This window comes from Anoplopoma fimbria, chromosome 10, assembly GCF_027596085.1.
Source record: "Anoplopoma fimbria isolate UVic2021 breed Golden Eagle Sablefish chromosome 10, Afim_UVic_2022, whole genome shotgun sequence".
Taxonomy (NCBI): domain Eukaryota; kingdom Metazoa; phylum Chordata; class Actinopteri; order Perciformes; family Anoplopomatidae; genus Anoplopoma; species Anoplopoma fimbria.
Genome location: NC_072458.1, coordinates 16,081,763 through 16,103,330, shown reverse-complemented (window position 1 = coordinate 16,103,330; position 21,568 = coordinate 16,081,763). Strand labels below are relative to the sequence as shown.

Here is a 21,568-nt window from a genome sequence, read left to right as displayed (position 1 = left end):
ACTAAAACTATGCAATATGCATATTCACACAATTTTGGACTATTAGCCTACAGTATAAATACAACAATAATAGAAGAATTTGAGTTTTGATTTTCTCAACCTCTCATTTAAACATCAGTACTTGTTTATTTATAACATTTACACACAAATTAAATATAATAGCTATACATACAAATTATATAACTTTTAGAACCTTGTTGTCTTGCGCAAAGTCGATAGTCAAATTGAATAAAAGAATAAAAAAATATTTGTATTTTTTTACTTTATTAGTAGCACTAGGAATAATAAAGGGCAGATTATGAATGGATTAGCCTAAATTTGTGGCTATACAGTACAATTTTTGAAAAGGTATGAAATGTCACTGTGTTTGTGTGTGTGTTTTATGTGCATCAGATTGTAGTTTAACGATCATATTTCATTCTGCAGAGATGCCTCGTAAGGAGAGGAGGTTAAAACAAAAACAAAAGGAGCTGCGTGAGGCTGCGAAAGGCAGTGGATCACTCACCAGTTGGATGACAAAGAGCACAAAAGGTAAGAATAACACATGCACCAGTTATTTACATTGCAGAGGTATTCAGTTTGAGAAAACAACAGTAACAAACACAATTTCAATGTTGTTGTTCTGTTACATTATCTATCATTATGTATGGTGGGTTAATTATTGATTATTGATTGATTTATATTATTATTGATTAATGGTTAGGTGTAAGAGGTGTTAATTAGACTAATCCAAGAGCAAATTGTGCCTTGTTCCCAGATGGACAGGGAGTGAGTGATGAAAGGTCAGATGAGGAGATGGAAGGAGAGAAAGAGGAGGAGATGGAAGGAGAGAAAGAGGAGATAGAAGGAGAGAAAGAGGAGATGGAAGGAGAGAAGGAGGAGGAGATGGAAGGAGAGAAAGAGGAAGACACTGTGCCTCAGAGAAATGAGAGTTTCCTGGGAACAGAAACCCAGGAGGAGACAGAGGCTGGAGGAAAGGTGTCAGAGGTTATTGAGGAGCCCACACAGAATGTTGAGGTAGAGGGAGCAGCTAGCCAGGAGGAGACTGAAACCAGAGGGAGGCAAACATTGTCACACCTACTTGGACTTACCCACCCAAATGATCCTGCCCATGTCCTACAATTAAACATCAAATGTGATGAGGCCTTCATTCAGTTTTGCAACAGTACTGGACCCTGTCAACCAGCGCTCTCATCCTTTCCAAAAGAAATGGTATCAGAACAACGCATGGCTAGAGTACTCCCCAAGTCTTGACGCCATGTTTTGTTTCAGCTGCCGTCTTTTTTTGAGTGAGGAAAAATACACAGGCCGCAAAACATGGAAATCAGAAGGAGTTAATCGGTGGAGAAAGGCTCTGGAGAGAATTAAAGAGCACAGTGCCTCAGAATCACACATGTGTGGTATGGTGAGGTGGAACAACTTAAAAAAGGGATCACTGGAGGCAGCTTTCGAAATGAGTGACCGTGCATCACAAGCTGCTAAAGACAGGGAAAGAGAAAAAAACAGAGAAATCTTGTCCCGCTTACTAGCCACCACTCTTTACCTGGCAAGACAGGGCATGCCTTTTAGAGGGGACGATGAGACCCTGTCAAGCCAAAATCGAGGTAATTTCCTAGAGTTGGTGGAGCTGTTTAGCAAATATGACAGTGTAATTAAATTACACCTGGAAGCCATAAAAGAGAAGCAGGGACCTGGTAAAAGACCTCTTGTCTCACTCCTCTCCAACAGAAGTCAGAATGATATGATCAAAGCTTTGGCCATATCAGTCAAACGAGTAATCCAAAAAGAAATCCAAGAGAGCAAAACCTTTTCAATTCTCATGGATGAAACCACAGATGCTGCACACACTGAACAGGTTTCTTTTGTTATCAGGTATGTGCATAACATGCAAATCAAGGAGCGCTTTCTTCAGGTGTGTAACGTTCATACCACAAGTGGAGATGCTCTTGAAAAGGTAGTGATAGCTCTACTGGAAGAAAATGATCTGAAGTTGGAAAACATCCGGGGTCAAGGGTATGATGGTGCTGCAAACATGAGCGGACGCTTTAAGGGACTTCAGTCAAGAATTCTAAAAAGAAATCCAAAGGCCTTGTATGTACACTGTCAGGCACATTGCCTTAATCTGGTGTTAGTTGAAAGTGCAAAGTCTAACATCTGTTTTGTCAGCTTTTTCAACTTAGTTGAAAAACTTTATGCTTTTGTGGCCAACTCATCCAAACGACACTCTGCATTTACTGAAATGCAGAAGACGATGTACCCTGATCAGCGTCCACTGGAGCTGCAGAAGCTGTCAGACACGCGGTGGGCCTGCAGAGAAACTGCCCTTCGCACTCTAAGGAAGGTCCTCCCAGCTGTCATGCAGTTTCTTGAGGAAATGACACAACAAGACCCACCAGACTCTTCAGCAGGTGATGCAATGATTCTTCTCAAGAGCATCAACTTTGAATTCTTACTGTGTCTGGAGATCACCTGTCCAATCTTCCAGGTGACTGCAATGGCCTCTGATGCTTTGCAGCAGAAAGATATAGACCTGGCTGCAGCATACAAAGTTGTTGATGGAGTTTTTCAGAGGCTGGCCCACAGCAGAACAGAGGAGGAGTTTGAGAACATGTATAAACACGCTACAGAGAAGGCTGCATCAGTGGGCCTGGACCCCCCAACTGAGATTCCTGGTCAAGCTAGGAGGAGGAAAATGCCAGCAAAGTTCAAGGTCATTGCCACAACAGCTACTGCTGACCACACATTCCCTACTTTGCAAGACTACTACCGTGTTAAAGTGTATTACATTTTTGTGGACACAATGACACAAGAGCTTCAGAGACGCTTTAAAGCAGAAGATAACTCCACATGGGAAATCCTGAATGCCCTCCACTGCCTGACAGTCCCAGAGAACTGGAAAACAGCACAAATTCCAACAGAGGCACTGCAAGCTGTGAAGAAACTCTGCCAGTTCTACAACATTGAAGAAGAAGACAAATTGCAGACAGAACTTAAGGTCTTCCATACTTCATACTCATGCCCCTCACCCATCAGTGTGACATCTATTCTTTCAGTGGTCAAAGAAAACAATGCACATCTGGTTTTCCCTAACTTGACTGAGCTGCTGAAGACATATGGCACCCTTCCGGTTTCTACAGCAACTGTTGAACGTTCTTTCTCAAAACTGAAGCTGGTGAAAACAAAACTTCGCACCCTTTGCACAGAGGAGAGGTTGTCAGAGCTTCTTTTACTGGCAATTGAAAAGGATATTCCAATCAACCTCAGTGAAGTCATTGACATTTTTCAGAGCATGGGCAACAGGAAGTTGCTGTTATAACTGCAACAAAGAAAAATGCCACTGTGAAAACTCAGAGACACAGACAGACCAGACAGACACTGACAAACAGACACAGGCACAGACAGACACAGACAGACACTGACAAACAGATACAGACAGACAGACACAGACAGACAGATACAGACACTGACAGAGACACAGACAGACAGACAGACAGACAAACAAACAGACAAACACAGAGAGACAGGTTCAGACACAGACAGACAGACACACCCACCCCTTCTCTATTATCTTTCTCCCATTATTAATGTTCCCCTTTCAGTTACAGTTAGCTATACAATATGAATATGTGTCTGTTAATAAATACAGTACTGAGGTTAGAAAACAAAAATAAAGCTGTGAAATTAAAATAAAGTGTCAGAATTGATTCATTTTTGTCCTCATTTTTGTCCTCTAATTTGATTAAAACTGAAAAGGAAGGACTCCAGGAAGAGTAGCCACAGTTAAACAGTCCAGTGTCTAATGGTGATCTAAATTCAACCTAATACATTATCTTCATATGTCCTAAATTAGTGCACAGCTTGAATTATGGGCTTTGAATGAGTAACTTGTTCTGTTTAGTTCAAGCAGTCAGCCTTGGCTGCAGCCTCTCTCAGCAAGTAGTCTCCTCCAAACTATCAGCAGTATGGCAGGTAAGTCACAGTGAGCCATTTTCAATGTTAGTTATCTTTGCAACTTGTTATGATCACATAACAGCCACTATCTCTCCCATGCTCTTTCTAGTGTCTACACTATGAGATCAATACAGCCCACCTCCAGCAATATCAGCAGCAGCAGCCTCCTCACCAACCCCCCCAACAGAAGCTGTTCAATGTACCCATGAGGTAAAACAGAGACTAATTTTGCTTTGCACTGACCTCTAACAAATATATGAGTATGTACAATGATATGGTATATGTTGTGATTCCATGTTACATTCTTTATGAATATGGGTTGCTACAATTCAACCGGTTGTATAGCAAGGTATGCTTCTGTATCGTGTTTCAAATGCGTGCTCCATGTGCCCCTTTTTTAACTTTGAGCACCTGCCCCTCCAAAGGTCTCTGCACGGCCCTGGTGTACATAAACCAACTCACTGTTTTAACCATACCTTCGACCTTGTTCTGGTATATGGTATTGAAATAGAAAATGTAATTGTCTCTCAACAGAACTCTCTTTTATCGGACCATTTTCTAATAACAGGCATGAAAACGGGTCAGGGGTGAAAAAGGTGAGAAGGATATTATCCCTCTAGGGGGGTCCGGGGGGTCCTCCCCCGGTAGAAAAATTTGAATATTCATATGTCCATGTATGGGCAGATTTAGAATAATTTGTTGCAAAATGTTGCAAATTCAGCCCAGGTCGGCCTTGAACTGCGATTGGTCAGAAAGACGCAACAGCTAATGACAACATTGAACTCTCATGCAGGCTCGAACAGAGACACACACACACACACACACACACACACACACACACACACACACACACACACACACACACACACACACACACACACACACACACACACACACACACACACACACACACACACACACACACACACACAGTTTTTCACCCACTCCGTATCCAGCTTCTTCCACGCTTAAAGCACCCAGGCTACTATGCGGCGAGCTGGGGCTCTCATGGTCTCCCCTTCGATGTATTCCTTGCTCGCATCCAGTTGTCATACGATTCATGCAGACTGGTTTTGAACGGCTGATTCCACCTACTTTGCGTGTGCCGTGTTTTCCCCTCGATGTGGCGAAGCTGTATGGTTATGCTGTTGAGAGCTTAAATAAATGCACTATATAAGTTGACTATGAATAATTATTGAAGTTTAACAATTTGTTCAGCAAATTTGACAACTGACAGATGCAATATTGTAGCCAGTGAAAATCGCAAAATTCGGACTTGTACATTAATGGGCAAATTTAGAATCGCATTGCAATTCTCCGCCCGATCGATCTTATATGTTGACAACAAAATATTTGTAAATAGTTTTGTAAATAAACTTCCAAAGCTTTAAAAATCCTATTTGGTATTTTATTGGTCCTGTGCAAAGTAAACAACGTACAAAGTAAATAAGGTCCAAAGTCAAACCGAGTAGTGTTTCCGGAAATGATTTTGTTAGAGGACCAATCACAGCCCTTACCGTCTCTGTTGCGTCGACTGATATATTGGATGCGCACGTAAACTACGGAAAGGTTCTCCGTGTCTAGAGTAAAGCACTTTACGGAGGACTATAAACTGGCCGGCCTCTGAACCTACCCCCCCCAAATATTTTTTCATCGACACGATTCACGGAGGTCACCTATTTTGGTTTCAAAACGGCGAATTTCGCCGAAAGGTGAGTGATTTTCATGCCTGTAATAACCTTTGAATTTGTTCTACCAGAGTGTACGCCATTAGGCAAAAGTTTCTACACTAGATGTCTATCTGATAATGCTGTAGCTAAATTTAAAGAAGCGATTTCTTCAGGGTTTTATTCAGTACCATTGCTCAATATAACAGAGGACTCCTACGCTAGCTTCTCAGATTGACCATCTTGTTGATAGTGCTGCATGCTCACTGCAAATGACACTAGACTCTATAGCTCCTCTAAAAAAGAAGCTAATAAAAGAAAGGAGGTTTGCTCCATGGTATAATCCTCAAACCCGCGATTTAAAGCAAATATGCACTGTAGCCAGGCTGACAGAGAGTCACAGCTCTGTTGAGCCGTGTATTCCTATAAACCTCAGTAGTAGTGACTTCATGAACTTCTTTAATGATAAGATTCTAACTATTAGAGAAAAAATGTATAATCTACTGCCCTCAACCAGTACCGATCGATCCATAGCTGTAGAACCTGAAATATATTTAGATGGCTTTTCTCCCATCGACCTTCAACAATTGACTTTAACTATTTCTAAGTCTAAACCTTCCACCTGTCTCTTAGACCCGATTCCGACTAGGCTGCTTAAGGAAGTTTTACCTTTAATTAGCAACTCCTTATTAGAAATTATCAATCTGTCTTTACTGACGGGCCATGTACCACAGGCCTTCAAACTAGCTGTAATTAAACCTCTTCTTAAGAAACCTACTCTTGATCCAGAGGTGTTGGCTAACTATAGACCTATATCTAACCTTCCGTTCCTCTCTAAGATCCTTGAGAAAGCAGTAGCAAATCAGCTCTGTGACTTTATGCATAACAATAGTTTATTTGAGGATTTTCAATCAGGATTTAGAGTGAATCATAGCACAGAGACGGCACTGGTGAAAATTACCAATGACCTTCTAATAGCTTCAGACAAAGGACTTGTCTCTGTACTTGTATTGCTAGACCTTAGTGCTGCATTTGATACCATTGATCACCAAATCCTATTACAGAGATTGGAGCATCTTATAGGCATTAAAGGAACCGCACTTAGCTGGTTTAAGTCGTATTTATCAGACCGATCTCAGTTTGTATATGTAAACAATGAAAGCTCGATGAAAACCAGGGTTAGTCACGGAGTTCCACAGGGGTCTGTTCTTGGACCTATTTTATTTACCTTATATATGCTTCCCTTGGGGAATATTATCAGAAAACACTCAGTAAACTTTCATTGTTATGCAGATGATACCCAGTTATATCTATCAATTAAGCCAGACGAAACTAACCAGTTCTCTAAACTTCAAGCATGTCTTACGGATATAAAAACCTGGATGACCTGTAACTTTTTAATGTTAAACTCTGAAAAAACAGAAGTTATCCTACTAGGCCCAGATCACCTTCGAATTCAATTATCTAACGATATAGTTTCTCTAGATGGCATTGCTCTAGCATCCAGCACTACCGTTAAGAACCTTGGAGTTATCTTTGACCAGGATCTGTCTTTTAACTCTTATATAAAACAGATCTCAAGGACAGCCTTTTTTCATTTACGTAACATTGCGAAAATCAGGCAAATCCTGTCTCAAAGCGATGCAGAAAAACTAGTTCATGCATTTGTTACCTCTAGACTAGATTACTGTAACTCCTTATTATCAGGCTGCTCTAATAGGTCTCTTAGATCTTTACAGTTGATCCAGAATGCTGCAGCACGTGTTCTAACAAAAACTAAGAAAAGAGATCATATTACTCCAGTATTAGCTTCTCTGCACTGGCTCCCTGTTAAATCAAGAATAGAATTTAAAATTCTTTTACTTACCTACAAAGCTCTAACTGGTCAGGCACCGTCTTATCTTAAGGAACTTATAGTTCCATATTACCCAACTAGAGAGCTGCGCTCAATCAATGCAGGGTTACTTGTGGTTCCTAGAGTATATAAAAGTAGGATGGGAGCCAGAGCCTTCAGTTATCAGGCTCCTCTTCTGTGGAACCAGGTTCCAGTTTCAGTCCGGGGGCAGACACACTCACCACTTTCAAGAGCAGGCTTAAGACCTTCCTTTTTGATAGCGCTTATAGTTAGGGCTGGTTCAGGTTCGCCTTGGTCCAGCCCCTAGATATGCTGCTATATGCCTAGACAGCCGGGGGACTACCTAGGATACGCTGAGCTCCTCTCTCCTCTTCTCTCCCTCCTTCTTTATGTATTAATCTCCTATTTATGCACATTACTGATTTTGCTTCTTCCCCGGAGTTCTTGTGCTTTCTCGCCTCGCAGGTTCCCAGGAATCGGGGTTATATTTGGACTGTCATCGTGCCACCTACTGAGGCCCTGCTGACACCCACTACTACTACCACTATCATTATTAGTCACATTACTATTATTATTGCCTGTACTATTACGCTTATTGACTTGCTTGTACCCTGGAGTCTTTGTGCTTTCTCGCTTCGCAGGCTTCTATAAATCGTGGCTGTACCTGGACCGTGGACGTGCATCCTGCTACGGCCCTGCTGACACCGACTGCTACCACCATTATTATTACTAGTCACATTTGGGCGGCTGTGGCACATGAGGTAGAGCGCTTGTCCCGTAACCACAAGGTTGGTGGTTCAAACCCCTCTACCGGCAACATGCTGAGGTGTCCTTGAGCAAGACACCTAACCCCAAGTTGCTCCCCGGGCGCTTCATTGCAGCCCACTGCTCCTCCGGGATGGGTTAAATGCAGAGAAATAATTTCCCCATTGTGGGACCAATAAAGGCTTAATTATTATTACTATTACTATTACCTGTACCATTAAGCATTTTAGCTTTACTTCCACCCTGAAGCCCTTTTGCTTTCTCGTTCTGCAGGTTTCCATGAATCGTTGTGGTACCTGGACCGTAGTCGTGCCTCCTGCTGTGAGCCGACTGACACCCACTGCTACTGCGATTATTATTATTAGTCACATTACTATCCCTATTTTCATGGCTATAATTCTACTGTAATAATTGCTGCTGTTATTATAAGTAGTCTTATTATATGAATCATTTATGTCATATACATTGAATGTGTTGTATCTCTGTTATGCTGCTCATTCTGTACACATGACATCTATTGCATTCTGTCCATCCTGGGAGAAGGATCCCTCCTCTGTCGTTCTCCCATAGGTTTCTTCCTTTTTTCTCCCTGTTAAAGGGGTTTTTTAGGGGAGTTTTTCCTGTGCCGATGTGAGGGAAGGACAGAGGATGTCGCATGTGCACAGATTGTAAAGCCCTCTGAGGCAAATTTGTAATTTGTGATTCTGGGCTATACAAAATAAACTGAATTGAATTGAATTGAATACGCTAACGTTTGATTTAGCGGTTTCAGACTGTTTTTTTTTACGTGTTACAACTGAACAGGGTTGGGAGTTATTGTGAACACGTTTAATAAAGTTTGACTGACTGACTGTTTTGTTTCGCTTAATGCGCCTTATAGTCCGGTGCGCCTTATATATGAAAAAAGATCGAAAATAGACCATTCATTGACAGTGCGCCTTATAATCCAGTGCGCCCTATAGTGCGGAAAATACGGTATTTTGCCACTGTTGTTTTTGTTAACCGTCATGATTGATTTCCTCTGCATTAGGGTTGCAAGTGTCCAGGGTCAGAAGGGGGAGAGAGTGTGGTTTGTCCTTATGGATGAGGTGTAGGAACAGAGGCTTTATACAGCGCCCCCTGTACAAGAACTATGAATGAATGAAAATGAATTATTCATCATAGCAAATGATTGAATGATTACCGTATTTTCCGCACTATAGGGCGCACTGGATTATAAGGCGCAATGTCAATGAATGGTCTATTTTCGATCTTTTTTCATATATAAAGCGCACCGGACTATAAGGCGCAATAAGCGAAACAAAACAGTCAGTCAGTCAAACTTTATTAAACGTGTTCACAATAACTCTCAACATTGTTCAAACGTTAATGAGCGTATTCTCAATAACTCCCAACCCTGTCCAGTTGTAACACGTAAAAAATAATATTTGTATGTAATATTATGGTGAAGCACAGTATGTATTACTCCGCGACGCTCCTGACTACGGTAGCCGTAATGCTGCACAACCAGAATGAATCCATATATAAAGCGCTCCGGATTATAAGGCGCACTGTCGTTTTTTGAGAAAATGAAAGGCTTTTAAGTGCGCCTTATAGTGCGGAAAATACGGTAACTGATTAATGACAACATATGATTTATCAACTTGAAAAATTATTAATTTGGAAAATTAATTATTTATTATTGTTGAATAATTGAATTATTGAACAGATTTATTAAAACATATTACGATTACGTACACAGTATGAACATATATAGAGCAACTGACAGTTGCTAGTATATACTCCAACGTGAGCAACCCCCGTTATTAACCTCTGGTATAGAATTGGTAATCATAGCTTATGTTGTGTGTTTTCTTAAAAGGTTTTCAAAGGTCCACGGTTCTGCCACACTACAACACAACCCGGAAGTTTTCAAACTAATACGGCATCAGTTTTAAACGCCTTCGTTTTGGGGGGTCTAAAACTCCAAGAGGAAAAAGATTGAGCTTTTTATATTAGACTGCTTTATTCTGATTTTTGAAAGCACTTTCTAAATTAAAAGGGAGTTTAGATTTATCGGCTGCTTTTATTTATTTGGGGTGCAAAGGATAAAAAAAACTCAAATATTACTTTTAGATGTCCCTGATCATGCTCTTTTGCCGCAGACACCATGGGCGATTGTTCATGACCCATATCGGCAGATACAGATGATTTTGGTTGTTTTGTTTGGTTATAGCAGCTGGTTTTATATGCTGTGAAACATCTTCAAACAACTGGATCTATTTAAGTTTCCCGCTAAAACTACATTTTACAAGATTATATGTGAACACATCATGGTAAATGGACTCTACTTGTATAGCGCTTTTCTAGTTTTCCGACCACTCAAAGCACTTTTACACTACACATCATCATCCACCCATTCACACCCATTCATACACTGATGGCAGGGGCTACTAAGGTGCCACCTGTCCATCAGGACACTAGTTAACATTCATTCATTCATTTCACTGCAAGAAGTGTCTTGTCAAGGATACATGGACTGCCGGAGCCAGGGATCAGACCGCCGATCCTCTGATCAGAGGACAACCCTGCACTCCACTGAGCCACAGTCGCCCCACAGTCGCCTCATCATGATGACCCTATAATTTACATTCCTCTTATACAACTTTTTACTCAATACAGCATGAATACATCACAATGGAACTGAATGGAACCTTTGTACGTTAGCCGTAAGTGGTGATCTCAACACTGTTTTGTTGGTCACAATGTAAGCATTATCAAGGATCGGCAAGTAGAAGGCAGTCATGCAAATGATCTGATCGCATATATTAATGAATGTCAGCCAATAACGATTGTCAGTAACACTTAATTTCACAACTGTGATGGTTAACGTTAAACTATGTAATTATTTCGCGGTTTATATGCGTGCCAAACCATCGACCATGGTCCCGAACACCACTGGTATTAACTGATGAAAAAGTAGCCATGTACAGTAAAATAAGAAATTGAGGGAGCAATACACTGATAGACACATCGAGAATCGTTGTACATTTGTTTAGTTGACAGGAGAATCGTAATTAAATCCACAGTTAAGCTATTTGGTTTCTTGAAAATCAGCACTTTACCTTAAAAGACAATGTTTAATTTCTAATCCAATGAGCTGGTGTACAGAAGAAACACAACAACATCTGTAAAAGTCCAAATACCTAATGACTGCATTGAGGTAAACGAGTTGATGTATCCATACCTTCCCAGAACTTCCCCAATCTCATAGAAGTCTTCGACATTTTCAGGCTTGAAGACCGCCATGTTGCTTGGCTTCACTCCTGTTTTAGTCCAACTTCAAGTGGTTCATGGTCCTCCAAACTCTACATACACCAAAGCTGAACCTGAGTATGAGTTACAGTAACATGTCAGTAATTACAAAAATAACACACACTATGTGGTCTTCTCCAAACAAATCTACATTCAGCATTCTCTCTTTAGTGAACACACTAGTCATCTATTTCATAACATTGGGAAAAATAAAATGTCCTCAGAGATTCTTTAAAATCCTAAATCATTAGTTCACATTTATTTCCCAATAATCGTTTTCCAAGTCCTTTTCTTTTTTCATTAAACGTATTTGAAAGGGCTTTAGTTTGACATATACCAATTTATTTATAAATTGGTATATGTCTTCCTACCACTCAAGGCGCTTTAACACTACATGTCATCATTCCCCCATTCATTTAAACACTGATGGCATGAGCTACTATGCAAGGTGCCCATCAGGATTAACTAACATTCATACCCATGCAAACACAGATGGCACAGCCTGCGGGATCAATTTGGGATTAGGTGTCTTGCCAAAGGACACATCGACATGGACTAGAGGAACCGGGGATGGAACCGCGGATCTTCTGATTGAGGGACGACCCCCTCTACCTACAAGAGCGGCCCTTGCTCGCATTGGGATCCAAATCAGACCACATGTCCATGTGGCCTGGCTCTCATTGAGTTCAAATCTACAAGAGAAGTGGGCAGCATTTGGAGACAATCCCGGCATTTAATAAAACTTCAGTCTCCATCATCTTCCCCCCACACGAGAGTTCTCCAAAGGAGAGCAAAGAGAAGATAGGAGGTATCCCAGGCTGGAGCCCACCTGAGACCGGTTGCCTTAGTTCTGAAGAGAATTTATAGGAAAATTAGTTGTGTTTATCCACCTTCTTACAGTAGCTCCTTTGACCATGAAATATATGATTTCAGTCAGGTTGCATTGAAGTGTCAATTGTGGACACATGTTTGGACTTCACCATGTGGTGGAAACAAAGAGAGACCAAAAGGGAAAAGATAAGCCTAGACTATGAAACCGCACCAAACCCCCATCAGGCGTTAAAAAGATCACGCGAGTGTGAGATTTGGTTTAAACCACAACACTGATGCCTCGATTGAGAAGCCCCAGTTGGCTCCAGGGAGATATGGACCAATGAACTTGATAGGGGCATGGCTTCCTACATCAATACACATAACATAAATACCATTTGACCTATAACCACGGAATTTGCATTTGTCCACACAGCATCCTGTTACATACCATGAAATTTTCATTCCATTCTACCACTAGGGGGCGATACAGTAAATGGTCAATTTTCTGCATTTCGCGTTGTTTTGAGGCTTTTACTTTAACAAACTCCTCCTAGAGATTTAACCCGATTGGCTTCAAATTCGGTCAGTATGATCATGAGACCTTTGCAGTCAAAAGTTGTAAAAGATCAAAATGTTATCGAACCATGTATCCATGGCGTTGCATCAAAAAAAACAGCATTCGCCATGAAACAGGAAGTTGTTATAACTCGGCCGTACATTGTCTAATATGCTCAAAATTTCTCATATGTCATGCCATCCTAACCCTGAAGACATCTTTATGACATTTAGAATCATAGTAATAGCGCCACCTAGTGGCAACAGGAAGTTACATGTTGTGTACTCTTGCATCCTCCTCCTCACAGATTAATCAGATCCCTCTGAAATTTTGTCAGAAAAGCCTTAAGACCTTGATAATGCTTCATTGTGAAGATCGTAAGAATTCGTTAAACGGCGGCGACGTGGCGGCGACTCAGCGAATTTCGATCCTTCGCCGTGAACGAATAACTGATGTAACTCGAATCCACAAGGTCAGATCTTTTCCAAATTTTACATTTTTGATGAGACTCCGGGCATGAAGACATCTACTGTACAATTTTTACTCTTACTCATAGCGCCACCTACTGGTAACAGAAAGTTAATGTTGCTATACTTTGGCTTGCCACATTTAGTAGGTAAACCAGATCCACCTAAAATTTGTTCCACACAAATGTAAGAAGTTCATAATGCCAGCCCACAAAGCATTTGACGTTTCGTGAAACGCTGTTGCCGTGGCAACGCATTCTTCGCCATGAAAAAATAAGCTGTTTTTGAGGGAATAGAAATGCTCAAAACACAACCAAACTTGGCACACACGTTAGAGTCCATAATTTAGTTACCTGATATGGTTTTAATGCATCAAAGTGGCAGGTCGGCTCGATAGCGCCCCCTACAAAATTTCGATGAAGCAGCCCCCGCAGTACGTTTTACCTAGATGTATGAATTTGGTAGGCACGTGTATCACATGTAGACTTAAAATAAAGTCTCTTGGAGCCATGCTCTAAACCCAACCGGAAGTCAGCCATTTAGATTTTTGTGTGAATTTCTCGTGTATTTTTTGCCATTTCGAGGCGCTGAACTTTAATGAACTCCTCCTAGGGAACTTATCAGATCCAATTCAAATTTGGTCAGTACAATCTAAAGACCTTACTGATTCAAAGTTAACAAAATAATGTTATTTCGCGGAAAGCCGTTACCGTGGCGACGCATTCTTCTACACAAATGCAATTTACAAAAAGGGTCAGAGCAGACTATCTGCAGAGGAGACTGAGGTTTTTTTAAAAGGTCCTGAGGACCTTTTTAGACTCTGTGGTGGCATCAGCCATCTTCTATGGAGTGGTCTGCTGAAGCAGCAGCATCGCGACAGCTGACAGGAAGAGACTTAACAAACTGGTTAAGAAGGCCAGCTGTGTCCACTAAAATACAGTGGAAGTGGTGGGAGACAGGAGGATGATGGCTGCTCCACCCCCGGTGTGTGAAGGAGAGGTACTGCAGGTCCTTCCTTCCTGCCACTGTCAGGCTGCACAACCAACTCTGCTCCCAGTAGACCACACATCACAAAAAACAACTATATAAATCTGTGCAATATAAAAAATATGTGCAATACACTGTACAATACTACAATTATTTTGTCTGTATATATAATATTTTAGTTATTTTCGATTTTTTTACTTATTTTATATTCTTTACTGTGTTAATACTTGTTTTGATCTTGTTTTTTTACTATGTCTCTAGTTTATTTTATCTAATCTTATGTGACAAACAGCATCCGATTTATATGACATTTAAATGATGTGGTCTACAGTTGTTATAAAACAACATTATGCGTTTTCTGTGTTTGCTTTGGCTTTATTGTGGATACGGGAAGTGTTGGAATTTTTGCTGAACATAATTTCCAGCATCACGCCCTCCACGCAAGAAAAACACATCCAACTATTGGACGTGGTGTCCGATTGTCGCAGGCGCCTCTTGAGCCCGCCGGTACCCCAACGCACGCGCAGTGCGAGGGCCCGATCATCGCTGCTTGCAGCTTTAATTAGTATTAGTATGCATGTTTTATATTTTATATTTTCTCAAGCACATTGCAAGGTTTGCCCTCAAACTTTCTGTAGTTACTTAACAGTTACTGTTAAGTTTTCTAGTATATGGTTATTTTTTGTTTATTTGCTACTGTACTTTCATTAATAAAAGTCTTCTTTGATCCCTAACCTGAAATCTGACTCTTTCCCACACACATTCACTGACAGAGAGATGATTTTAGTTTTTTAGTTTTCGTTTCATCATCATCATTTACATCATTTACAATAACCACCAACTAACATACTCCAATGCACACACAAATTAAGTTTTTTTCTTTGAATGAAAAGTTACAAATCAAACATCTACCTGTGGAAGATCAGATTTTGTTGCCATTGGCTTTGAAAGCCAGCGTAGTAGTGTAACTACTCAATATGTATTCAATCATCCAATCAAATTTTCCTTTGTGTTACTGTCGGTCGAACCTGAAACTCGACAACGTGAAGGTGTGAAATGTATTGTTTTCTTATACAATTTTTTGACAGGCCGGTCATTAGTTGTACCACGACCCTGTAGTTTCCACAAGGTCGTGGTATGCACTCGATCCACTCCTCAACACCAACAACACTTAAAGTGGCCCTATTATGCTTTTCCTCTTTTTCCCTCTTCTTCTTTAGCGGTGGTTATACAGACAACATATGAGCGAGACATAACACCAAATACTTTATTACTGCTCCTCCGGGATGGGTCAAATGCAAAGAATAATTTCCCCATTGTGGGACTAATATATAGCCGCCGCTGCTGAATATAAAAATTTTTTTTTTTTTTTTTATAGCTCCTTTTAGAAAATATATAGCAGGCGGCTGTAACCAACATGGCACATGAGGTAGAGCGCGGTGGTTCAGTGAACCACTCTACAGACAACATGCCGAGGTGTCCTTGAGCGAGACACCTAACACCAAATTGCTCCCCGGGCACTTTATTGCAGCCCACTGCTCCTCGGGATGGGTCAAATGCAAAGAATTGTAATTTCCCCATTGTGGGACTAATAAAGGCTTAATTATTATTATTTTTATTATGTAAAAGGTCCGTAGAGAACCTGAAGTCCACGCCTAAAAGGAGTTACCCTCTCCCTCAGAAACACTGCTCCTGAGCTGCCTGAAACGGCTTCATTGAATTATCTTCACCTATGTAACTTTATGAGGTCACAATGTAACGGAAGTGACATAAAAATCCTTCTGGTTAGTTTGGCCCTCAAACAACAAAAGAGAGAGACGGAGCTGAAGCTCCAGAGGAAGAGTTTTTGAAATGTGAAACGTTGACCAATCATAACAGAGCGGGCTAGCTGACCAATCAGGGCAGACTTTGCTTTCTGCAGGGAGGAGCAAGCTCTACAACAGAGCGTTTCAGAGAGAGGGTGAGAAGAGGTGCTGCAGGACAGCCAGGATGAGATAGACGAGGTGGATTATGAGCATGTAACACGCATGTAAACATGTTGGAACAGTAACTTGAGATCAAAATATGCACCCGGAAAATAGCATAATAGGGCCTGTTTAAGAAATCAGGCAGGTTATCCAGAATGTCAGTTATAAAATAAGGAGCGCCCCCATCATGTGAGGACACGCTGCCAGATGAGATCAGCATTCAACACAATCTCCCCCAGGAAACTGATTGGTAAACTCAGCACTCTGGGTTGAATTCCTCACTCTGTAACTGGTTATTAGACTCCCTCACAAACAGACCCAAGCTCCTCCCCCACTCTAGTGTTGAACACCGGAGCCCCCCAGGGCTGTGTGCTTAGCCCCCTCCTGTTCACGCTTTTTACCCTCGACTGCTAACTCAAAGAGGAAGAGAACTCTCGTTTACTTTTGCAGAAGAGCAATAGAAAGCATCCTGACTGAAAACATTACAATCTGGTACTGGATGTTCACAGCCCAGGACAGGAGGGCTCTACAGTGGGTGATTAAAACCTACCACATCATCATTGGTACCCATCTACAGAGCATCAGTGATATTGGTGACAAGAGGAGCCTGTGAAGAAAAACCCCAGCCGTATATATAAAGTTCCAATAGTATTTCTGCAGATTCTGTCCATACCACCAGGTCCTGAGACAGACGCCCTGTTTCAGTTTATTCCTGTAGCTTGCATTGAAATAACTGCATGAACGATGAACAGCCAGACAGCAACCTCCGATTCTGCCGAATGAAGCCAATGCAAAAGTGTCTTAAAACTTGCATTATCTCTACTGACCAGCAGGGGGCGACTCCCCAATGCAAAAAGAAGTCTCAGTGTATAGAGGTCTATGAGAAATTGACCCTACTTCTAACTTGATTTATTACCTCAGTAAACATCATAAGCATGAGTTTATGGTCTCAACCTCTAATTTGAAGTCTTCATCATGATGTTTATTTAGTCAATTATTGTCCTTTTAGAGTCAAAGAGACCAAAAAGCAGGTAATGCTTTAGGGCTGGCTTACTGTGATTGACAGGTCTCTGCCATTACCAGAGCTGTATACGACGTCACTAAGTCACTCCTGGGCATTCCAAATATGGTAATTTCTGTTCATCGGTTGGAAAAAGCCAAGATGGCAACGGCCGTATTCCAAGATGGCGAAGGCCAAATCATCCAAGTCATCTAAGTTTACACATATAAACACATAATCAAATTTGGAAAATTCATTGACAGCCCTAAAACATAATGCCCCCTCTTACATATTTCTCATGTAGAGAACAAGGGAAATGCTTCGAATGATGCCATCAAAGAAGAGCCTGCATACTGAAAGCTATCATTATTTAGCTCAACAAACACCTGGAAGCCTCACAAGGGACAACTTCCGTGTGATGTAATTCTGCAGGTGTTGCCGTATATTATAAGGTAGAAGACATTGATGTCATTTTAGAAATGTACGTTTAAAAATGTGCAAGTTGAATCTAATTCAACCATAAAGCACTGAGAATTTTTATTTTTAAAAGTGCTGTATAAACAAAGTTTATTGTTTTCATTATTATTATCATCATCAGGTTCATAGACTGAGAAGTTTTATGTTGAAGCAACAAGTTGCTCTGAATTCATATTTTTGTTGTTTACTTCAGTTCTATAAAAATATGCAACAAAGAATTGTTTTGTAAAAGAATGTTGTTTAGGTTTAGTGGAACATTTCCTGCCGATGTCTGTTGTAGCAGTGAGAAGTCCAAGAGGGCAGGAATAGTCTATGTTCAGGGTTCTGAATAAGACCAGCTGGGACTAGGAATCCCGATAGAAGGAAGACACTGCTGAGACAGATTGTTCAGTTAATCTGCCTGAATGCAAGTAAAGTTCCAAAAGTGGATACAAAGTCTTGTGAGTCTTTTTTATATTTAACAATATATTATTGCAAGAGAGAGTACGCAACATACTCTCTCTTGCGTTGTGTTATTGATTCAGGCACACTTGATCTCTTTTGGCTCCAACCAGCCGTTTGTTCTGGTAACAAAACAATCACAGGAGGGTTCTCACAGCCCGACTCGTGGCAACAAGCTCCGGGAACTGCCAAAGTGAAGAAACAATTATTTTAGCTAACTGTTCGTTAACAAGTAATTCCACTGAAATGTCTTATTAAGCTAGCAAGTGACAGATAACGTGGTGAACTTAACAAATTACCACATGTTATCACTTTGAAACATTTGCTATGGAAATAAGAAATCGTCTTTAGCATATAATAGGCCGAAAATATAATTCTACTAACAAAATTTTTTTATTTAGATATTATAACGGAGCTTGTTACATATCAACCTACCACGGAGACAGCGTACAGCAGACTGCTAAAAGAATATGGGGCGCACTGCTCAGGTCTGCAGGGACCCAGCAGAGGGTGCTCGTGCCACACATGACACGCTAGACCCAGTGAGAAACTAATGATTATATACTGTAAATGGTATTGACAAAAATAAAAGAGGGAAACTAATGGCCAGTGATGGCAAGTGGAATCATTGACTCTGCTACAATTGCACATCTTTTCATAAGGCACAGAAATGGATACCCCCTCTTACCACTAGAAGAGCTGCATGCTGGATCTCCTCCAGTGAAATCATGTTGAAAATGATTACATGTCTGTTATCAGTTCAAATCTAGACAATGGGTTTAGTCATATAATTCCCAGCATTGCCTTTGCATTTAAATATTTCCACATCAGTTTACATGAGAAAAACTAATCAGGGTCGACCGAGTTCTCTATAAAACAACATGGTTGTATTTCTTCTTTCAAAAGTGGGTAAAAAAGACAAGGAAGGAGGAAGGAAAGAGAATAAGAGAGGTTAACACCAAGATACACATATGGTTTGTAATTGTATGTGTTTTTTGTTACATTATTAATGTTTCTAATTCAATACTCGCTTTACACAACACATCTTTGTAAAATAGGCCTTAGTTTTCCTAATAAAAATGTGCATTAGACTTCGTTTTCTGGTCTGAGACAGCCCGTTGCCGACATTAGTGAGCTCTACCTGTGGGACTGGTTTTAATGTAAACCTGCAGTTGTTACTGCGTGCAATACCCACTTTCTAAATCCACAACTGAGACAGTTCACAGCGAGAGCTGCTGCGTGGATTTCAGACTGTCTACGTACGGAAACATGAACCGGGGGACACAGTTTGCTCTCTGCCATCGACATGGAAGTCTTTGAAACAGAACGTAGGTTACGTACCCTGTGTGACTGCTCGGCTTCTAGGTCGGGTGTGCCGGTGTGCCGGTGAACCGTGGTCTATCCAACCGATCAGATCAGTCTCTGCTCCAGATGTCCGTGGTGCGCTGTTCTCTCGGCCCTGCGGCTCACTGGCGGTTGAGGAATGCGGATGTCCTGTCCTACGAATACGAGTTTAGCGACCTGAGGCGTTCACGGCACCTCCTACCGGTCAGACTTTCAGGAACCTGCCTTTGGCCGTTTCTCAATACCAAGTATGGTCAAGTATGGACTTGCAAACTTGCAAGTTCATACTTGGATAGTTCGACTCGGGAGTACAAACTCCCGAGGATGGGAGGACGCAGTACGGTCATTTTGCAATTGGAACAGCAGCGAACTTGATGACGTCACCAACGTCACGACGTCACCAACTCAGCTCGTCGGTCCCGCCTACTCCGGTTATCTTCAGTCATATATATTGACAATAAAACGAAATATGATATAAAACACAACCCTGCCTTTTTTCATTTTCATTTAGAAAATATTAAAATATTAATATGTATATGTTTTGTGTTACATCTGCAACCACAACCACAGAGACACCGGAGCCAGCGGCACATCTGGAGGAGCCTTGCCGAGATCAGGCTGCTGTCAGCGGGCTGCATGAGCACCACCGCCCGGTCTCCTCTCTGGTCCTCTCATATCTCCGACAAACGTCGGCGCTTTTTTCAAACAGGCTCTATCTTGATAAATTGACCGCATATTTTAAGTCTTAACAACTACATTCTCGCTTAAAAAAATGTTAAAACTAAATTCCGTTACACAACAACAGCAGTATTTAGACAGTTATAACTGACAGTTGTGAGCCGTCTCCGCTACTGTCATCTCTTGAAATGCATTCTGGGATACTTGGCTGTCCAAAGTCCACACAAGTCTACTCCGATGCATCCTCGATATAATGGGCGGAGCGAGGACACATCCGGGTATCTGGACCGTACTTGGCTGAATGCGAACTTGTGTATTGGAACAGTACTTGGGCTGTTATGATGACGTTTCACAAGTTCACGAGGACACAAGTACAGAGAAGTTCACATATTGAGAAACGGCCTCTGTCTTCATTTTGACAAGGACGAGACAAAGGGATTTGCTATTATATACAGCCTGTGGATAGATTGCTCCCTGAGCTGCTACGTGAGAGAAACACTGCAGACAGCCTTACAAATACAAGTTGAGAATGTTTTCATTAGAAACACAGTCAGTGCTTTGATTTGTGTTATTCAATACTCGACAAGAACCCCCTGACGTTGCCTTGGTACAGGAAAATATCCTATTGGCCCGAACCTATAGAATGAATGTGAGAAAAAAAATAGAGGCGGTATTGATAACAATGATAAGATTCAGCCACTAGAGGTCGCACTCTTCCTCCAACTTCCATTGCATCACTTCACATCAAGTGGCTATCGGTTTTGTCAAGGATGTATGTACGAGTGTGAATATTTACTACAGTACAGCTTTGTATATCATTGGAAAACATGGGATCTTTGAAGTATTGTTTACACTTCAAGGTCATTTATAGAAGAACAGCATCTTGGGATGCCGGATGTTTGAAATAAGAGAGGAAACTGGTCTGATACCAAGTTGTAACAGGTTTCTGGTTCCACACCTGTGAATCACCACACACATCCCTTAGTCAAGATACATTTTGGTTGTGTTTGCCTATAAAAATAAGGAGGGCATTTTTATTGAATGTATATTGACCCATTTCTCAGTCACCCTTAACAAATTATAAATATCAGATTGTGTACTTTGACACAGTGATTACAAACACAGAAATACAGTTATTGTTTGACCTTTTATCTAACCAAGTTTAGATAACAGCCGCTAACTTGATGATCCACAGTTGGCCTGGAGAGAAAATCAATTATGAAACTCCTCGGTCACAGATGTCTGGAAAGAAGTTAAACTGAAACTGAATCAGACACATATTAATTCATGCATGTCCATAGATGTT

General features: G+C 41.1%; 1 protein-coding gene across 2 annotated transcripts in view; it reads right to left on the bottom strand.

The window, feature by feature from the left end:
- si:dkey-240h12.4 (death-associated protein kinase 2) overlaps positions 1-20,333 on the bottom strand; it is a 42,101-nt gene extending 21,768 nt beyond the window's left edge. For both annotated transcript variants that reach the window (XM_054605502.1, XM_054605504.1), the window contains exons 1-2: positions 19,582-20,333; positions 11,465-11,606 (exon numbers count right to left, since the gene is read on the bottom strand). In XM_054605502.1, the coding sequence (XP_054461477.1) occupies positions 11,465-11,526 (62 nt within the window). In that variant the 5' untranslated portion in view covers positions 11,527-11,606; positions 19,582-20,333. The remainder of the gene's footprint in view (positions 1-11,464; positions 11,607-19,581) is intronic.
- Between the last annotated feature and the right edge of the window lie 1,235 nt (positions 20,334-21,568).